Below are 18,737 nucleotides of genomic sequence, written 5' to 3'. Positions count from 1 at the left end.
ACCATAGGCTCTAGGTCCTGCTTCAAAATTGGCTACCTTCGTTGCTTTGGATAAATGTTTTAAGCTTTCTGAGCCTTGGTGATATATCATTTATTAAATGAGAAGGATAATGCTAGGCCAGTCTCCTCTTCCCAGGCTTGCCTGTGAGGAGAGCAATGTGGGAAGGGATTTGGGCTATAAACATGTCAAGCATTGTGGCTTGCAGGATTCTGTAGTGCATGGGTGGGGCAGGGACTTTCTGATTCAGCTCCCGTGGGCCCTGAGGGCAACCCCTCACTAGTGGAGCCTCCGGGGTGGTGGGAGCCTCTAGAGGCCTCTGCCAGCTGAAGCACAGGGCTGGTCAAGGCACCAACCCACTGGGGAGATGCCTGCCCAGCACCACCCTGGACCCCTCCCCAGTCACTGTGCCCCCGCCCTCAGGTCAAGGACCTCCAGCATCACTGTGTCATCCACGACGCCTGGAGCGGCCTGAGGCACGTGGTGCAGCTTCGTGCCCAGGAGGAGTTCGGGCAAGGCGAGTGGAGCGAGTGGAGCCCGGAGGCCATGGGCACGCCTTGGACAGGTACTGGGGTGGGCACTGAGGAAGGAAGGGATGTTTCAACTGTCATTGCATCAGATATCCATTGCTATGTGACAAGTCGCCTCAAAACTAGTGGCTTAGGCCAGGTGCGGTGGCTCACACTGGTAATCCCAGCATTTTGGGAGGGAGGCTGAGGCGGGTGGATTGCCTGAGGTCAGGATTTCGAGACCAGCCTGGCCAATGTGGTGAAACCCCCGTCTCTACTAAAAGTACAAAAAATTAGCTGGACATGGTGGCGGTTGCCTATAATCCCAGCTACTCAGGAGGCTAAGGCAGGAGAATCTCTTGAACCCGGGAGGCAGAGGTTGCAGTGAGCCGAAATCACACCATTGCACTCCAGCCTGGACGACAGGAACGAAACTCTGTCTCAAAAGAAATAAACAGCTAGCAGCTTAAAACGGCAATCATTTATCTGCTTGAGATTCCAAAAATACAGTCAGTTAGGCAGCTTTTCTGCTGGTCTTGCCTGAATCAGGAATGCAGCTGCCATCAGATTGGGATGGTCTGAGATGGCCTTGGTCACATGTCTGACGATGGTGCTGGCTGGTGGCCGGGGCCCTTGGTTCTCCCTGTGGCTTCTCATCCTCAGCTGCCAGCCCAGACTCAGGGCAGGCGGGTGGGGATCCCGCCACTGCTGGAGGGATGCGAAGTTAGCCGTATTTAATCTAGGGCAGTCACTCATGCTTTTTATTTTTTTCAAATGTTAAAGGTAATAATAATTGCCATTTGAGGACTGTTGAAATTAGCATGTTTGTTGTAGAACATGAAAAATTCCAGAAAAATATGAAGAATAATTATCACCAGTAGTTTTACTCCCTAGAGAAAACCAGTGAGATCATGTTAGTATGCTGCTTTCCTTTTTCTAGGTACATGTATGTGTGTATTTATATGTATAAACGTGATATTCCCCATGTTGTCAGTTACTTTTGGAAACTTAGTAACTCCATCATCAGTATATATTTTTAAAAACCCCATGGAAATTTTTTTAAACTTAAATTTTTTTTTTTTTTTTTGGAGACAGGGTTTCTCCTTGTTACCCAGGATGGAGTACAGCAGTGTAATCGCAGGTCACTGCAACCTCTGCCTCCTGAGTTCAAGCAATCCTCCTGCCTCAGTCTCCTAAGTAGCTGGGACCACAGGCATGTGCCACCACGCCTGGCTAATTTTAAAAAATTTTTTTGTAGAGACAGAGTTTCACCATGTTGCCCAGGCTGGTCTTGAACTCTTGGCCTCAAGCAATCCACCAGCCTCAGACTCCCAAAGTGCTGGGATTACTGGTGTGAGCCACCGCACCTGGCTAAATTTAAAAAAAAAAAAAAATTTTTTTTTTTTTTTTGAGACGGAGTCTCGCTCTGTCACCCAGGCTGGAGTGCAGTGACGTGATCTCGGCTCACTGCAAACTCTGCCTCCCGGGTTCACACCATTCTCCTGCCTCAGCCTCCCGAGTAACTGGGACTATAAGCGCACGCTACCACGCCCAGCTAATTTTTGTATTTTTTAGTAGAGATGGGGTTTCACTATTTTGGCCAGGCTGCTCTTGAACTCCTGACCTCGTGATCCACCCGTCTCAGCCTCCTAAAGTGCTGGGATTACAGGTGTGAGCCACCGCGCCTGGCCTAAACTTTTAAAATTGTAATCAAATTAATACATGCACGTGGCAAAGAAGTAATAAACAGCTTATAACACTGAGCAGTGGTCCCTTGTCCCATGCCTTCCATTTCTAGTCCTGCTTTCTAAGGAAGTTGCTTGACTCTTTCTGTTTCTAGTTCCTCTGTTGGTGCCCTCTTTAACTCTAAACAACAAGCTTATATGGCTTTTTTTTCTTTTCCCAATAAAACCACTTGAGACATTATCTATCAACACCCTGCTATGAAAGGTTAGGATTAAGCAGACAATGCAGGAATCTCCCTGACCACAACCCAGACAGTGGTCAGCCAGCCTCTGCTTGAATGCTTCCAGAGCCAGAGAGCTTACTACCTCTTGTAGCAATCTGTTTTATTTTTCCCAGTGTTTTTGTTGTAGAATGGCCTCCTGGCTCACTTTGGGGTCAAATGTTTCTAGCCCTGTGGCATAGTTGAATCAAATTAATCATTCTTAAATAACTCGCAGTTAGGAAAAAAAAAAAAGAATAAGATACCCATGTATTTGAGTAAGTATGGATAAAAAGGAAAAGGCAGAATTGACATCAGTCCCATCCCTACCCCTGCCACTTTCTCCCAGCCCTGGCCCCATGGAGAGAAGGCTTTCATCTGTCAGCTGCACATTCTTCTGCCAGATTGGATGGTGTGGGGTGATGGCTGTGCCTCCTGGCTGGCTTTGTTCTGTGGGGTCCTTGTCCCTTGTCTTTCCTGTCCTGGGGAGAGCCAGAGGAGTAGGCTGGGGCTTAGGATGTAATCCTAGTTGGATGCAGTAATATCAAGTACAAGCTTCCATCTTTGTTGGCACTTTCCCTGTTCATCAAGAACAGGAGGCAGCTTTCTATTGGGCCCTCTCCTCAAAAGCTTTTTTCCTGCTCAGGCCTGGACAAGGAGTGGGGCCTAACTACTATATCTTAGACCATTTTAATAAATCAGTGCATCCTTCAGGGTAGATCATATTGACCTGTCCATGGTTTTCTTTGATTTGTGTATACTTTGAGCCAAATACACTGACTTATCTGAATGCTGAGCATCAGTATGGCTTTGGGGGCCTTTTTAAGGTGGGGGGCGGAAATCAGCTCTAACATCATGCAGAGGAATAGGAATTCCAGATATAGGCTGACCCCTATTTTACCTTTTATTCCAGCCGCTTAGTTTAGATAGTCATAAGCAGCTTGAAGCAATCTCATTTTGTTAGAAAGTTTCCTCGTCTAAAAATTTTCAAATTGTAAAATATATATAATATAATATTTACCATTTATATTATTATTATTATTTTTTGAGATGGAGTCTTGCTCTGTCACCCAGGCTAGAGTGCAGTGGCGTGATCTCAGCTCAATGCAACCTCCACCTCCCGGGTTCAAGCAATTCTCCTATCCCAGCGTCCTGAGTAGCTGGGACTACAGGCACCTGCCACCGTGCCTGGCTAATTTTTGTATTTTTAGTGGAGATGAGGTTTCACCATATTGGTCAGGCTGGTCTTGAACCCCTGACCTCAGGTGATTCACCCACCTCAGCCTCCCAAAGTGCTGAGATTACAGGCATGAGCCACCGCGCCCTGCCCATTTATATTATTTTTAAGTGTACAGCTCTGTGGCATTAAGTATCGTTGTGCAACCATCACCACTTTACTTCTCCAGGACTTTTTTCATCTTGTAAAATTGAAACTCAGAATCTGTTAAACAGTAACTCTCCTTTCACCCACTCCTTCCCCCAGCTCATGGCAACCACCATTCTACTTGCTTTCTCTGTGAGTTTGACTACTCTAGGTACTTCATTTGCTTGACTGTTTGCTTGCTTGCATGCCTGCCTGCTTACTTGCCTTTGTCTCTTTCTCTCTCTCTCTCTCTTTTTTTTTTTTTTTCTTTTTGAGACTGAGTCTCACTCTGTGGCCCACCCAGGCTGGAGTGCACTGTCGTGATCTTGGCTCACTGCAACCTCTGCCTCCCGGGTTCAAGCAATTCTCCAGCCTTAGACTCCTGAGTAGCTGGGATTACAAGCATCTGCCACTACGCCTGGCTAATTTTTTTATTTTTAGTAGAGATAGGGTTTCACCATGTTGGCCAGGCCGGTCTTGAATTCCTGACCTCAAGTGATTCGTCAAAGTGCTGAGATTACAAGCGTGAGCCACTGCGCCTGGCCCTCTCCCTCTCTCTTTTTCTTTCTTTTTTCTTTTCTTTTCTTTTTTTTTTTTTTGAGATAGGTTCTCCCTCTACCACCCAGGCTGGGGTGCAGTGGCGTGCGATCATGCTCACTGCAGCCTTGACCTCCTGGGCTCAAGAAATCCTCCCACCTCAGTCTCCCAAATAGCTGGGACTACAGGTATGCACCACCATGCCTGGCTAATTTTTGTATTTTTTATAGAGACAAGGTTTCACCATGTTGCCCAGGCTGCACTCCAGGTACTTCAAATAAGTGGAATCAGAGAGTATTTGTCTTTTGGTTACTGACTTACTTCACTTAGCATAGTATCTTCAAGATTTATTCATGTTATAACATGTGTCAGACTTTCCTCCCTTTTTAAGGCTGAATACTATTCCATTGTGTAGAGACACCATACTTTGTTGATTCATTCGTTCGTCAGGGGACACTGGGTTTGCTTCCCCATTTTGGTTGTTGTGCATAATGCTGCTATAAACGTGGCTGTGAAATATCTGTTTAGATTCCTGCTTTCAGTTCTTTTGTGTGTATATACTCAGAAGTATATTTGTGGTATCATATGGTAATTCTAATTTTAAATTTTCATGGAAATGCCATGCCGTTTTCCACAGTGGCTGCACCATTTTACACTTACACCAGAGTGTATATGGATTCCAATTTCTCCACATCCTTGCCAACACTTGTTATTTTTCATTTTGCTGCAATAGTCCTCCTTGTGGATGTGAAGTGTTATCTCATTGTGGTTTTGATTTGCATTTCCCTAATGATTAATGTCTTTTTTGAGACAGAGTCTCACTCTGTCACCCAGTCTGGAGTGCAGTGGGGCGATCTTGGCTCACTGCAACCTCCACCTCCTGGGTTCAAGTGATTTTCGTGCCTCAGCTTCCCGAGTAGTTGGGATTGGCGTGCACCACCACACCCAGCTAAATTTTGTATTTTTAGCAGAGATGGGGTTTTGCCGTGTTGGCGAGGCTGCTCTCAACTCCTGACCTCAAGTGAGCCATCCGTCTAGGCCTCTCAAAGTACTGGTATTACAGTCGTGAGCCACCACGCCCAGGCTGAGCATCTTTTCATGTGCTTCTTGGCCATTCATGTATCTTTGGAGAAATATCTATTTAAATAGAAAGTTCTTTCTTATGTGAACCTAACTCTGGCCTCACTGGCCCTTGCTCTGTCCTCAGGGATAACCGATGACAAATTTCCTAGTCTGCTCTCTCTGAATTCTTTTGGAGTTCCCAGACTTGCATCTGCTTGGGCTCCTCTTCCCAGGCTGTTATATGGGATGGTCTGTGAATTCTTTACCTGTCTGGCTCCCTTCCTCTGAATCTGGTCTCATTTGTGGATGTCCCTCTTTAAGTTGCTGACACCCTCCCTCTCTTGGAAGATGGTGTGGTGGGGGCTGTCTGGCCAGCACTGGGTATGGCCTTCACTTTCCAGCCTCGGGTGGACATACTTCTGTGGCATGCACACAGCTTCTGTGGGAGCTCAGACAGAACAGTTGGTTTCTTCTCACATAAGGAGCGGAAGAATTTGAGCCCTCCACCCTATACATATGTGGTTTGAGGCAGGAGAAGTCTTCAAAACCCAGTGGTGAATATATCCAAGAAAGAAACCTGCTGCTCCCCTCTCTGCTGAGGGCGAGCAAGAGGAACTTGGATGATTCTGATGCAAGAGGGGGATTCAGGTTGGAAACTGGCAGACAGTTCTGAAAAATAAGAGGAAGGTTAGAACACTAGGTGAGGTGTTTGTTATGGACCACAGTTATTAGGCTGTTAGGGATGCGTCAGTGTACTAGACACTGTATCACCGTGTGGGGTGAGCTTACCCACCCCAAGGACCTTCAGCTCTCAAGGCCCAGACAGACAGGATGCACCTGCCTCCCAGCCTAGGTGTGGGAGTGGTGGCCTTTGGGAGACACAGAGGTCCTGGGAAGCACCTGGGAGTCAGGTTGTATGACCTTGGTAAAGTTAGTTCAGCTCTCAGAGCCTCAGTCTTGTCATCTGTAAAGTAGGGATGATAGCACCAATCTTGTTCCTTTCAGAGAGTTTTTGTGAGTCTGATGAAAAAATATTCTTTAGAAATGCTAAAGCATACTGCACATGTAAGGGGATCAGCAATTACAGGACAGTGCTGCTGCTTGGGAGGAGGAGAGTGGGACCACAGGCATCCCAGAATCAGTATCCTGGAGGCCATCCTGAACTCACTGCGTTAGAGTCTGGAGGAGGAAATGGAGTGGGCGGTTTGAGAAAACTTTCCTGGTGGTTTTAGTATGTGCTTGAGGGGGCTGGAGGAGGGCGCATGCCCCACCGTAGTATATCTAATATGTAATAGATGGTGCTTACAGCACGATAAGGCTGTAAGCAGACTGTTCTGTTGGGGCGGTTTAGAGATAGCAGGAAAAGCTTCATGGAGGAGGTGACAATTGAATTGTGTCTTAAAGGATGTGTAGGAGGGTCCCAGATAGAAAATGGGGATTGTAGGCAGAGGGAACAGCAGGTACAAAGGCACGGAACTGTGAGCAAGGGGAGGGTGGCAGGGAGCTGTTTGGTGAGGCTGACACATGTGTGGGTGGGTGGTCTGAGTGGGACAGGTGGAGGCCGGCCTTGGTGGGCCCCTGTAGGAGTGGAAGTGGAATGCCATAGAGGGGGGCTCTGGAGCCTGGACTTCAGCAGGTGCTGAAGGTACCCTTGAGGCTGGGGCTTGGCCCCAGCACAGACTGTAGCCCAGGACAGCCTTTTGCATGAAGTTGGGGGTCCCAGAGTCACTCTGTCGTAGCCCTGCTTTGGCCAGCAAGGCCAGGTCACGTCTGTCAGCACCTGCAGCGGCGGCTCATGGAAATTGTGCAGGCTGGTACCCGTGGACAGGGCGCGTGGTTGGCGGCTTTCTCTCAAGCGGGAGTTCTGAATTTATCCTCCCCTGATGGGAGTTCTGCCTGTCACATCAACATTGAGTCTGGGGGAACCACAAAATCATATTCTTCTTTTTTTTTTTCTTTTCTTTTCTTTTCTTTTCTTTTTTTTTTTAGAGATGGGATCTCACTCTGTTGCCCAAGCCGGAGTGCAGTGGCGTAATCATAGCTCACTCCAGCCTTGAACTCCTGCCTCAGCCTCTGAGTAGCTAGCACTATAGGCATGCATCACGATGCCCGGCTAATTTTTTAAAAAATATTTTACAGAGATGAGGTCACCCTATGTTGCACAGGCCTTGAGTGATCCTCCTGCCTCGGCCTCCCAAAGCTCTGGGATTTATAGCCATGAGCCACTGAGCCAGGCTGGAGCCCCTTTTCAAAGAAGGCATGGGGCAAAATGCCTGGGAAAAGCCCATTAGGCACAAGGGGATTATTCCTTGCTCCTCACACATCCCTTTAACTCCCTCCTTTATTCCCCAAGAATGGGAATCACACCTGTTGGAGGAGGTACTGCCAAAGGTTTGCATTTGCACATGAGAGGGTGCCCTGAAGCCAGGACTGAGCAGTCGGTCCCTCCAGCTATATATTATCTTCTCAAACTCTTTGGCGGTCCATTCTGGAGGAGTTTGTTTTGTTCCTCTCTGCAGCACTCCCAAGTGGGACATTCTGGGGTTACAGAGCCTTGGTTACACATTTCTGGAGAGATTTTGCCCTGTTCACTTCTCCATGTGGCATCCCCGAATTCCCTCTCGGCCCTGTTTTCTGCAGCTTTCTGGAACATTCCACTGGGGGCCCCGCCACTTCTACTGCATCACCTGCCACTTTGTGCAGAGCACTGACTCTGGAGTCAGGTAGCATTCGGTGTAGTTGCTGCCCTTGCCCTTGACCAGCACGACCCTGGGGAAGTACCTCACTGAGACTCAGTTAGCTTATTTGTCAAGTGGGAATAGTAATGCCTGCCTCAAAAAACCCGAACCCCAGCCTTGCTGGGTTGTGAGTCTTCAATGAGGTGAGAAGCAATTAGCACAGAGCCTGGCACATGACAAGGGTGCAATAAATGCCAGCAGGACTGCCTTTCACCCGTGTCTCCTGCCAAGCCTGTCTCTCGAGCTCTGGATTCATGTCTTCAACTTGGCCCAGACTTCTGGCCAGATCCTCCCTCCTGTGCCAGGTGCTCAGCATGACCCAAAACAAACATATCACACCCCTCACAGACCTTCCTGTCCTGCTTGTCCAGGGGACAGACACGCCACCCACCCAGCCACCCAGCCAGGAGCTTGCACATCACGCCAAACGTCTCTGCCTTGGTTTGGATTCTCACCACATCTCAGTAGTATCTAGCAGTCAGCCGTCCTGGTGCACTCCACTCTTCCTGCCTCTCTCCACGACCCCTCCTCCCGCATCCTCCCCTTGCCTATCCACCTGACATCCCTGTGCACAACTGGGCGATTCCTAAACATTGGGATTTTACGGGTCTATAAAATTTCAAAAACAATTCTGGGGACCAATTAAGGTTGCCAGCTTTTTTTTTTTTTTAGAGACAGAGTCTCTCTCTGTCGCCCAGGCTGGAGTGCAGTGGCGCCATCTCTGCTCACTGCAAGCTCCGCCGCCTCCTGGGTTCACGCCATTCTCCTGCCTCAGGCTCCCTAGAAGCTGGGACTACAGGCACCCGCCACCATGCCCGGCTAATTTTTTTGTGTTTTTAGTAGAGATGGGGTTTCGCCGTGTTCGCCAGGATGGTCTCCATCTCCTGACCTCGTGATCCGCCCGCCTCGGCCTCCCAAATTGCTGGGATTACAGGCGTGAGCCACTGCGCCTGGCCAACCATCACCATAATTTCTTAAAAGAAAAGATGCTTGGTTGGGCGTGGTGGCTCAGGCCTATAATCCCAGCACTTTAGGACGCTGAGGGGGGAGGATTGCCTGAGCCCAGGAGATAGAGACCAGCCAGCTACCATAAGGAGACCCTGTCTTTACAAAAAAAAAAAAAAGTTTAAAAAAAATTAGTCGGGCATAGCAGTGCATACCTGTAGTCCTAGCTAAGTGGGAGGCTGAGGTGGGAGGATCACCTGAGCCCAGCAGTTGGAGGCTGCAATGACCTATGATTGCACTACTGCACTCCAGCCTGGGCAACAGAGCCAGACCCTGTCTTAATAACAAAAAACGACCTTGCTTTAACGGCTCCCCCACACCCGTCCCCCCAAATGAGAAAGGGTGAAACCTGAGAACAAGGGGCGCTTTTGGCACCAGACACCGTGGAGATGTACACACAGCCTTTTCTGAAGCCACTAGGCTTCTCTCTGCAGACCATTCCGAGTGGCGTTTGGGACCCAGCTGGAGGTGAGTCATTTCTCCTTGGGAGGCTCCTCAGTGAGGTTTATGTATTTGTTTCTGTATGAATAGAGGAGCAGTGATGAGCTGTCTGTTGGGTGGTTGAAAGGCTGTGAGGAAAGGTGTGAAGTAGGGTCTGCTGGCTCAGCATGGAGGAGCTGCCTGGCGCTGCTGAGCCTGTGGGTCCCACGGTCTCTCCTCCCCTCTTCCTGTGGCTTTGTGGTTCATTCCCACTTTAACCCCAGCAACCTGAGCCTCCAGAGGTTACTGGGCATTCTCTGGGCCACAGGCGGTGTTGGGGGTCAGGACTGTGGGTAGAAACTTTCTTCCTGAAGCATCTGTCTTGAGTATAGTATGGGGAGCCTTTAAAAAACCCTAATGACTGAGTCTCATTTCCATGGTTCTGCGGCGACAAGCAAGGTGGAGCCTACAAGGCTCCAGATGAAACTGACTCTGGCTGGGTTTGGCAAACTGCTGGGCCGCATGAGCATCCGTGGGAAGCCATATTTTCTATTTAGGGCTGCCCCATCTTCTTGTTTTCTTCTTTTTTTTTTTTTTTAGAGACAAGGTTTGACTATGTTACCCAGGCTGGTCTCAAACTCCTGGCCTCAAGGGATTCTCCCGCCTCAGTCTCCCAAAGTGCTGGGATTACAGGTGTGAGTCTGGCCTGCTCCGTCTTCTTTGTCTTCTGATTTTAGCTTTCATTCTAGCTTCTCCATGCCCTCAGGTCATGCTTTAGATACCCTGGGCTATGAGTGTATGACTGTTCTCTGCTGGGCTGGACTGAGCTGGGAAGAACACAAAGGAATAAGAAACTGGGTCCCGCCCATAAATTCTAGGTTCAATTCTGGTCACACTTGCTGTGCGGCCTTGAACAAGTCGCTTTCCCTCTCTGGGCCTCTGTTTCCCCTCTGTACAATGGGAAGAGTGGATGCATTCTTATACTCCCTCTAGTGCTTCGGGTGTGTGGTTTCCCCCTTACTGGTGACAGCATATTCCAGGAATTCTGGAAACCCTCCCCCACGCAGAAGCAGGGTCACCCTCTCCCCGCCTCCTTGCTAGTCCTTCTTACTCCTGGCCCAGTGAGGCTCATGATTTTTGTATAAACCATTCTGTGGAATTTTAGAATTCTTGATGGAAAAATGATGAGCTGACAAGAGAATATTTTGAAATCCAGAGCATTCCACTCACTGCCTGTTACGGTTAAGGCCCAGGCCCGGGCTTTCGCTTGGATGCTTAGCCTCCTCTTGCCTTGGGGTTTCTGCAGACACACTGTTCCCGTGGAGGGGGAGGGAGCCGTGAGGGTGCCTGGTCCACATCCCTGCTGCTGCAATGTGTACTAAACCCACACAGGCAAATGAATATTTGTTTGTTATATATTTTTTATTGCAAAAAGGTGCATAGAAGGAAATTGAAATAGTGCTTATCTCTGGTGATGTGTATCTTTCCATTTTCTTCCTGTGTGCAAATATATAGTATTATTATATATACTGTAGTACACAATAAATAATCATAAAAATATATTTCTTTAGAAAGTTTGGATCAAAATACGTGGAATTTTTCTTGTCTTGCATTTTTTGTACAGCATTATGTCATGTCTTCAATGTTTTTCTAAAACAGTTTTGGCCGGGCGTGGTGGCACATGGCTGTAGTCCCAGACACTTGGGAAGCTGAGATGGGAGGATCACTGAAGCCCAGAAGTTAAGCTACAGTGAGTGAGCCATCGTCATGCCATTGCACTGCAGCCTGGCGACAGAGGGAGACCCTGTCTCTGAAAATGTATAATAACTGGCCAGGCACGGTAGCTCATGCCTGTAATCCGAGCACTTTGGGAGGCAAAGCGGGTAGATCACCTGAGGTCAGGAGTTCGAGACCAGCCTGGTGAATATGGTGAAACCCTGTCTCTACTAAAAATACAAAAATTAGCTGGGTGTAGTGGCGGGCGCCTATAATCCCAAGTACTTGGGAGGCTAAGGCAGAAGAATCACTTGAACCCAGTAGGTGGAGGTTGCAGTGAGCCAAGATCGTGCCACTTCACTCCAGCCTGGGTGAAAGAGTGAAACTCCATCTCAAAAAAAAAAAAAAAAAAAAAAATATATATATATATATATATATATATATATAAAAATAAATAAATTTTAAAGGTTTCTGCATTATGTAGTTATATCATAATTTCTATAACTAGTCCCTTATGGTTGGATATTTGGTTATCTCCAGCATGCTGGGTTTTTTTTTTTTTGAGACAGAGTTTCACTCTTGTTGCCCAGGCTGGAGTGCAATGGCATGATCTCTGCTTACCGCAACCTCTGCCTCCCGGGTTCAAGTGATTCTCCTGCCTCAGCCTCCCGAGTAGCTGGGATTACAGGCATGTGCCAGCATACCCGGCTAATTTTGTATTTTCGGTAGAGATGGAGTTTCTCCATGTTGGTCAGGCTGGTCTGGGACTCCCGACCTCAGATGATCCGCCCAGCTTCCCAAAGTGCTGGGATTACAGGTATAAGCCACCGCGCCCAGTCCATGCTATTCTTTTAAATAACATTGAGATGAACTTTTTTCTTTTCTTTTCTTTTTTTTTTTGAGACGGAGTCTCGCTCTGTCGCCCAGGCTGGAGTGCAGTGGCGCGATCTCGGCTCACTGCAAGCTCCGCCTCCCGGGTTCACGCCATTCTCCTGCCTCAGCCTCCCGAGTAGCTGGGACTACAGGCGCCCACAACCGCGCCCGGCTAATTTTTTGTATTTTTAGTAGAGACGGGGTTTCACCGTGGTCTCGATCTCCTGACCTTGTGATCCGCCCGCCTCGGCCTCCCAAAGTGCTGGGATTACAGGCGTGAGCCACCGCGCCCGGCCGAGATGAACTTTTTTCTGATTTTCAAGCGCCTGAGACAGGACTCCGGGGCCCGTGAATCACTAATAACAACTGTTTCTTCTGTCCACAGAATCCAGGAGTCCTCCAGCTGAGAACGAGGTGTCCACCCCCACGCAGGTGAGCTCCTGTTCTTGTAAAAGGGTCAGGGCAGCAGCACCTAGTGGTTAGGAGTGTGGGCGGATGCCAGACTGAATTTGGTTTAAATCCCAGCTCTGTCACTTAGTAGAAATGTGGCTGTGGTGAGTTATCTGTGCTTTTCAAGACTCTGTGAAAGGGAATCATAAAAATTATCTTGTCCCGGGACTGTAAAGAGTGGAGCAGCGTTGGCCTGGCACGCAGAACTGCCCTGCATCTAGCGGCAGCTATTTCATCTCTGAGCTTTTTGGACACTGCTAACGGCTTAGCTTGAGATTGGATTCTGTTCATCTGAGTCCTTCCCCTGTGGAGTCCTGGTGTCATAACTTGCTGGAAAGAGGATTACCTCTGAAGCTGCTTAACAAATTCCATGAGTAATCCAATTTCCTATCCAACTATATCTACTCCTGTGGCCCTTGATTCCCTAAATGCTAAGCTGGGAGGCACAGCCACTTCTGGAGCTGTGCAGCACAGGGAAGGAGCCTGGGGCTCTTGAACCTTATCTGTGTTCCATGTAGGAACAGCTGCAGGTGGAGCCCATACCCATGGGGCTAGAGTGCTCCCAACACAGGTTCTGGGGAAACTGACACCGACTGAGGACTGGCCTCATCCTGCTAAACTGTGAGCCTTGCATTTGCTATTTCATTGGCTCCTTATGTTAACGTTACAAGGGAGTGCTTGCAAGGGCTGCTTAACATGGGGTAAGAAGTCTGAGGCCAGGGCCAGGTGCCAGGGCTCACGCTTGTAATCCCAGCACTTTGGGAGGCCAAGGCGGGCAGATCATCTGAGGTGAGGAGTTCAAGACCAGCCTGACCAACATGGAGAAACCCTGTCTCTACTGAAAATACAATCAGCTGGGTGTGGTGGCACATGCCTGTAATCCCAGCTATTTGGGAGGCTGAGGCAGGAGAATTGCTTGAACCTTGGAGGCGGAGGGTGCGGTAAGCCAAGATCGCACCATTGCACTCCAGCCTGGGCAACAAGAACGAAACTCCATCTCAAAAAAAGAAAAAAAAAAAAAAAGAGAAGTATGAGGCCGGGCGCGGTGGCTCACTCCTGTAATCCCAGCACTTTGGGAGGCTGAGGCGGGTGGATCACCTGAGGTCAGGAGTTCCAGACCAGCCTGACCAACATGGTGAAACCTCGTCTGTACCAAAAACACAAAAATTAGCTGGGCGTGGTGGCGCGTGCATGTAATCCCAGCTATTCAGGAGGCTGAGGCTGGAGAATCACTTGAACACGGGAAGCATAGGTTGCAGTGAGCTGAGATTATGCCATTGCACTCCAGCTTGGGTGACGAGAATCTCCATTTCTTTTGTGAAACTCCATTTCACAAAAAAACAAAAAATAAAAAGAAATCTGTCCAAGGTGACATAGCTCGTAAGTGGTGGAGCCAGGATTCCAGTCACAGTGGTACCTGCACCCTTGCATCGGACCTGTAAGGACAACAGCTGCTTCAGTGTATCCACTGAGCATCTTCTCTGTGCAGGGTGCTGTGCCCTTCAGCTTTTGGTGGAGAGGCAGGTGCAAAGAAAGCCCCACCCTTAGCAGACACGGTGTGGATAGAAAAAATGCAAATAATTGTATTATTGATTTTTCCACTGTTACGAATGAAATGGAGAAAGGAATGCTTTGGGCGGATCAGGGAGGGCTCTGAGGAGGAGGTACCTCTTGAACTGGTTCTGAATGGTGGTGGAATCTGCAGAAACAGGCTGATGGTGAGGAATGTCTCTTTTAGGCACCTACTACTAATAAAGATGATGATAATATTCTCTCCAGAGATTCTGCAAATGCGACAAGCCTCCCAGGTAAGGACTGGGTATTTTCATATTCACGGGGTCTGTGGGACAGATTTGTCTCTGCGGAAAGTCCTTTCTTATTTGGACAGGTCGTCAGAGGATCAATGGCAGAAATTTTTTTTTTTTTTTTTTTTTGAGACAGAGTCTTGCTCTGTTGCCTAGGCTGGAGTGCAGTGCGATCTCGGCTCACCACAACCTCCACTTCCCGAGTTCAAGCAATTCTCCTGCCTTAGCCTCCCGAGTAGCTGGGATTACAGGGGCATGCCACCATGCCCGGCTAATTTTTGTATTTTTAGCAGAGACGGGGTTTCACCGTGTTGGCCAGGCTGGTCTCGAACTCCTGACCTCGTGATCTGCCTGCCTTGGCCTCCCAAAGTGCTGAGATTACAGGCACGAGCCACCGTGCCTGGCCAGAAATACTCTTTTATTACTTTATATGTTGAAGTTTGATATTGTTAGCTAAGATATAATGAGGAGACCGTAAGAAAAATGGGATAAATCAGTGAGATATTTCACAATTGGCCCACAATACAAATGAATGTGCTGCAAACAAGATTACTGGAGTCTGAAATGGAATACCTGTTGAGGGAAATCTTTATTTTGGGAGCTCTTGATTTCAATGCTTCTGATTCCCTATCCCTGCAAGACCAGGAAAACTTACCAGTATTTGAATCAAGAAAGATCACAAGTCCTGTGTTTGACTAGGTGTATGGGACTTATGGAATCCAGACTCCAGAGGTTCAGTAGTTGAGTGGCTCCAGCTGATGACTCTTGGGCTTTGTGAGGCAGTCCTTGCCCTCGTTCCCCATCCCTGGGTGGATTCCTGCCTGCACCTGATGCTGGCTGCCTCTGTTACAACAGCCCAGCTGCCAAGCCCTACCATGGTGCAGTGCACCTGTGGAAGACCTGCGAAATACCTGGGCCTGAGCTCTGCACAGCTGGGGACTCAGAGAGGATTAGAGCCATCCCTCTTCTCAAGGAGGCTACAGTCCAGGCCCCCACAAAGAGTAAACTGGTAACTGTGACAAAGACCAGAATGTGAGATGGGCGGAAAGGGAGGCACAGATAAAGCAAAGTGGAATTTAGAGACTTGAGAGAGTGCATCAAGCTGAGCAGTCACAGAAAGCTCATGGAGGAGGTGCCATTTGAAATAGACTTTGAATGGTATGGGTGGGATGCAAGAGGTTGAGTGTTCAAAGATTGCTATGGGCCGGGCGCAGTGGCTCACGCCTGTAATCCCAGCACTTTGGGAGGCTGAGGTGGGATAATCACCTGAGATCAGGAGTTCAAGACTAGCCTGGTCAACATGGTGAAACCCCATGTCTACTAAAAAATACAAAAATTAGCCGGGCGTGATGGTGGGTGCCTATAATCCCAGCTACTTGGGAGGCTGAGGCAGGAGAATCGCTTGAACCCGGGAGGTGGAGGTTGCAGTGAGCCAAGATTGAGCCACTGCACTCTATCCTGGGCCACAGAGTGAGACTCCATGTCAAAAAAAACCAAAAGCAACAGCAACAACAAAAACAAAGGCTGCTATGGAGGAGGGGACCCTCCAGTCCTCTCCGTCCACCCTCACTGATGATTTTTTTTTTAACTTTTTTTAAAGATCAGCCCATGGATGGTCTTTAGTGAGGTCTTTTTTTTTTTTTTTTTTTTTTTTTTTTTCCTGAGATGGAGTCTCGCTCAGGCTGGAGTGCAATGGCACGATCTCGGCTCACTGCAAGCTCCGCCTCCCGGTTTCATGCCATTCTCCTGCCTCAGCCTCCCGAGTAGCTGGCACTACAGGCGCCCACCACCACACCCGGCTAATTATTTGTATTTTTAGTAGAGATGGGGTTTCACTGTGTTAGCCGGGATGGTCTCAATCTCCTGACCTTGTGATCCACCCGCCTTGGCCTCCCAAAGTGCTGGGATTACAGGTGTGAACCACTGTGCCCAGCCTGTCACTGATGATTTTATCTAGCTTCATGTCACTAAAGACCATCCACAGGCTGGCAACTCCCAATTTTATATCCCTACCCTGATCTGTCCACTAAGACCCAGACTAATGTACCCAACTGCCTAGTTGACACATGGGACATCCGCTAGCAGTCTCAAATATATATATATATATATATATATATATTTTTTTTTAAGATAGATTTTTGCTCTTGTTGCCCAGACTGGAGTGCAATGGTGTGATCTCAGCTCACCGCAACCTCTGCCTCCTGGGGTCAAGCGATTCTCCTGCCTCAGCCTCCTGAGTAGCTGAGATTACAGGGATGCGCCACCATGCCCAGCTGATTTTGTATTTTTAGTAGAAACAGGGTTTCTCCATGTTGGTCAGGCTGGTCTCAAACTTCCGACCTCAGGTGATCTGCCCGCCTCAGTCTCCCAAAGTGCTGGGATTACAGGTGTGAGCCACCGTGCCTGGCCAGCATTCTCAAATTTAACATGTCTGAAAGAGAACACCTGACACTTCCCCACCTCTTCAACCCAGATCTGTTCTTCTCCATCTTCCTGATCTCAATAACTGGTACCGCATTTGCTCAGATGCGGGGGATTGGGCACACTTCCTCCCTACTCCTCATCCTGTGGCCAGTCCCTCAGCAAGTGTTGTCCTTGTGCTTTGAGACGTATCTAGGAGCTCACCACTCCTCACCATCTCCAGCGCCAACACCCAGTCCAGCCCCTGCCACCTCTCATCCAGCAGGATTTCCTGGGCTGCCAACTGGTCTACCAACTTCTAGGCTTAACCCCCAACCAACTCTTTTCCAACCAGCACCTAGAGTGTCCCTTAAAACACAAATCCAAGCTCTCTCTGGCTCAGTGCCATCTCCCCCAGAGTATAAGTCAAAGTCCTGACAAAGTCCCCAGTTTCTACGGGGAGTCCCAGCGAAGCCATGTGGTCCCCTATCTTTAGACATTGCCTCTCCATTCTCCGTTTCCTCGCTCTGCCCCAGCCACAGTGCCCTCCTTGCTCCTCCACACATGCTCTACCTCAGGGCCTTTGTACTTGCTGTGTGCTCTGCCTGGACAGGCTTCCTCTGACTTCCACTTGGCCAGCTCCTTCCTATCACTCAAGTCTCTGCTCAGTTGCACCCTTCTCCAGGAACCTTTTCCTGAGAATTTTTTTAAAAAACATTTGTTTGTCTGTCTTCCTTGATTGGATGTAAGATCCATTTAGGCACATGATAGGCACTCAAAGAGTATTTGTTGGATGAAAGAAGGAACAAATATATGGCTTGGTGCCATGGCTCATGCCTGTAATCCCAGCACTTTTGGAGGCCGAGGTGGGCGGATCCCCTAAGGTCAGGAGTTGGAGACCAGCTTGGGCAACATGGCAAAACCCCATCTCTACAAAAAATACAAAAATTAGCCAGGCGTGGTGGTGCGTGCCTGTTGTCCCAGGTACTTGGGAGGCTGAGGTAGGAGAATTGCTTGAACCCAGGAGGTGGAGGCTGCAGTGAGCAGAGATCACACCACTGCACTCCAGCCTGGGTGACAAGAGTGAGACTCCATTTCAAAAAAAAAAGAAGGAACAAATATAAAAGATGATGAAATATTAATAAATAAGCAAGCCAAGCATACTGCTTTCATTACATGGCTGCATCTCTCAAGAGACATGGGACACGCTTGGAGAAACTTGTCCTTGCAGCCACTGCCCACTCACCAGTCTGGGCTCATTGCACTGCCTGCCTCCAGTAGGCATCTGAAGTGATGGCTGGCAGGCAGCCTCTTCTTCAGCAGTGGACTGCATTTTGGGTAGAAGAGCCTGAATGCTGGGTCCATACAACTGTGACTGCATTCCCAGCAGAAGGAGATGGTTTTGCTTAGATGTGCCCTCTGTCCAGTCCAGGGACTCTGGCATTGGTAGGAAGAGCCTTTCTGTGGGAAGACGTGGCTGCTTGCAAAGCTAGTTTGTTCTTTCCTTCATTCAAGGAAATATTTTGGAGATCCTACTTTGTATTCGGCACCGTGTAAGCTGCTGGCAGTGTTACAGTGAAAAAGACACATGTGGTCCCTGCCATCAGGAAACTCAATCTAGAGGTGGAACTGGAGAAATAACTGGGAGGGGCGCTTGCTCAGCTTGGAGTGGGGTCAGTTCTCAAAGGAAGGGACATCACTTCATCTGAGATCCAAAGGCCAAGTAGGGACTGGACAGCAAAGGTGTACAGCAAAGGTGGAGAAAGCAGACAGGCGAGAAGAGGGAACGTGTGTGGAGAGCCCTGGAGGAAAAAGATCATGGCTTGTTGGAGAAATGAATGATGTTCCTATGGCTGGGGCTTGAGTACCAAATGCGGGGACAGGCAAGAGATGACACCCGCATGGAGAAAACTGCTT

The 18,737-nt window shown here is 48.7% G+C and overlaps 1 protein-coding gene across 15 annotated transcripts in view; it reads left to right on the top strand.

Annotated features, from left to right (window-relative positions):
- Positions 1–18,737, top strand: part of IL6R (interleukin 6 receptor) — a 73,687-nt gene that overhangs the window by 29,414 nt on the left and 25,536 nt on the right. For 4 of the 15 annotated variants that reach the window (XM_073994589.1, XM_073994581.1, XM_065545218.2 and 1 more), the window contains 3 exons: positions 421–562; positions 12,551–12,597; positions 14,354–14,423. In XM_073994589.1, coding sequence (XP_073850690.1) covers positions 421–562; positions 12,551–12,597; positions 14,354–14,423 — 259 coding nt within the window. Of the gene's footprint in view, positions 1–420; positions 563–10,176; positions 10,270–11,235; positions 11,327–12,550; positions 12,598–13,133; positions 13,237–14,353; positions 14,424–18,737 lie in introns of those variants that run through there. The other 11 variants (XR_012414281.1, XR_012414280.1, XR_012414259.1 and 8 more) reach the window with 6 other exon arrangements.

Source organism: Macaca fascicularis, chromosome 1 (assembly GCF_037993035.2).
Source record: "Macaca fascicularis isolate 582-1 chromosome 1, T2T-MFA8v1.1".
Taxonomy (NCBI): Eukaryota; Metazoa; Chordata; class Mammalia; order Primates; family Cercopithecidae; genus Macaca; species Macaca fascicularis.
This window is presented reverse-complemented; position numbering and strand designations above follow the sequence as displayed.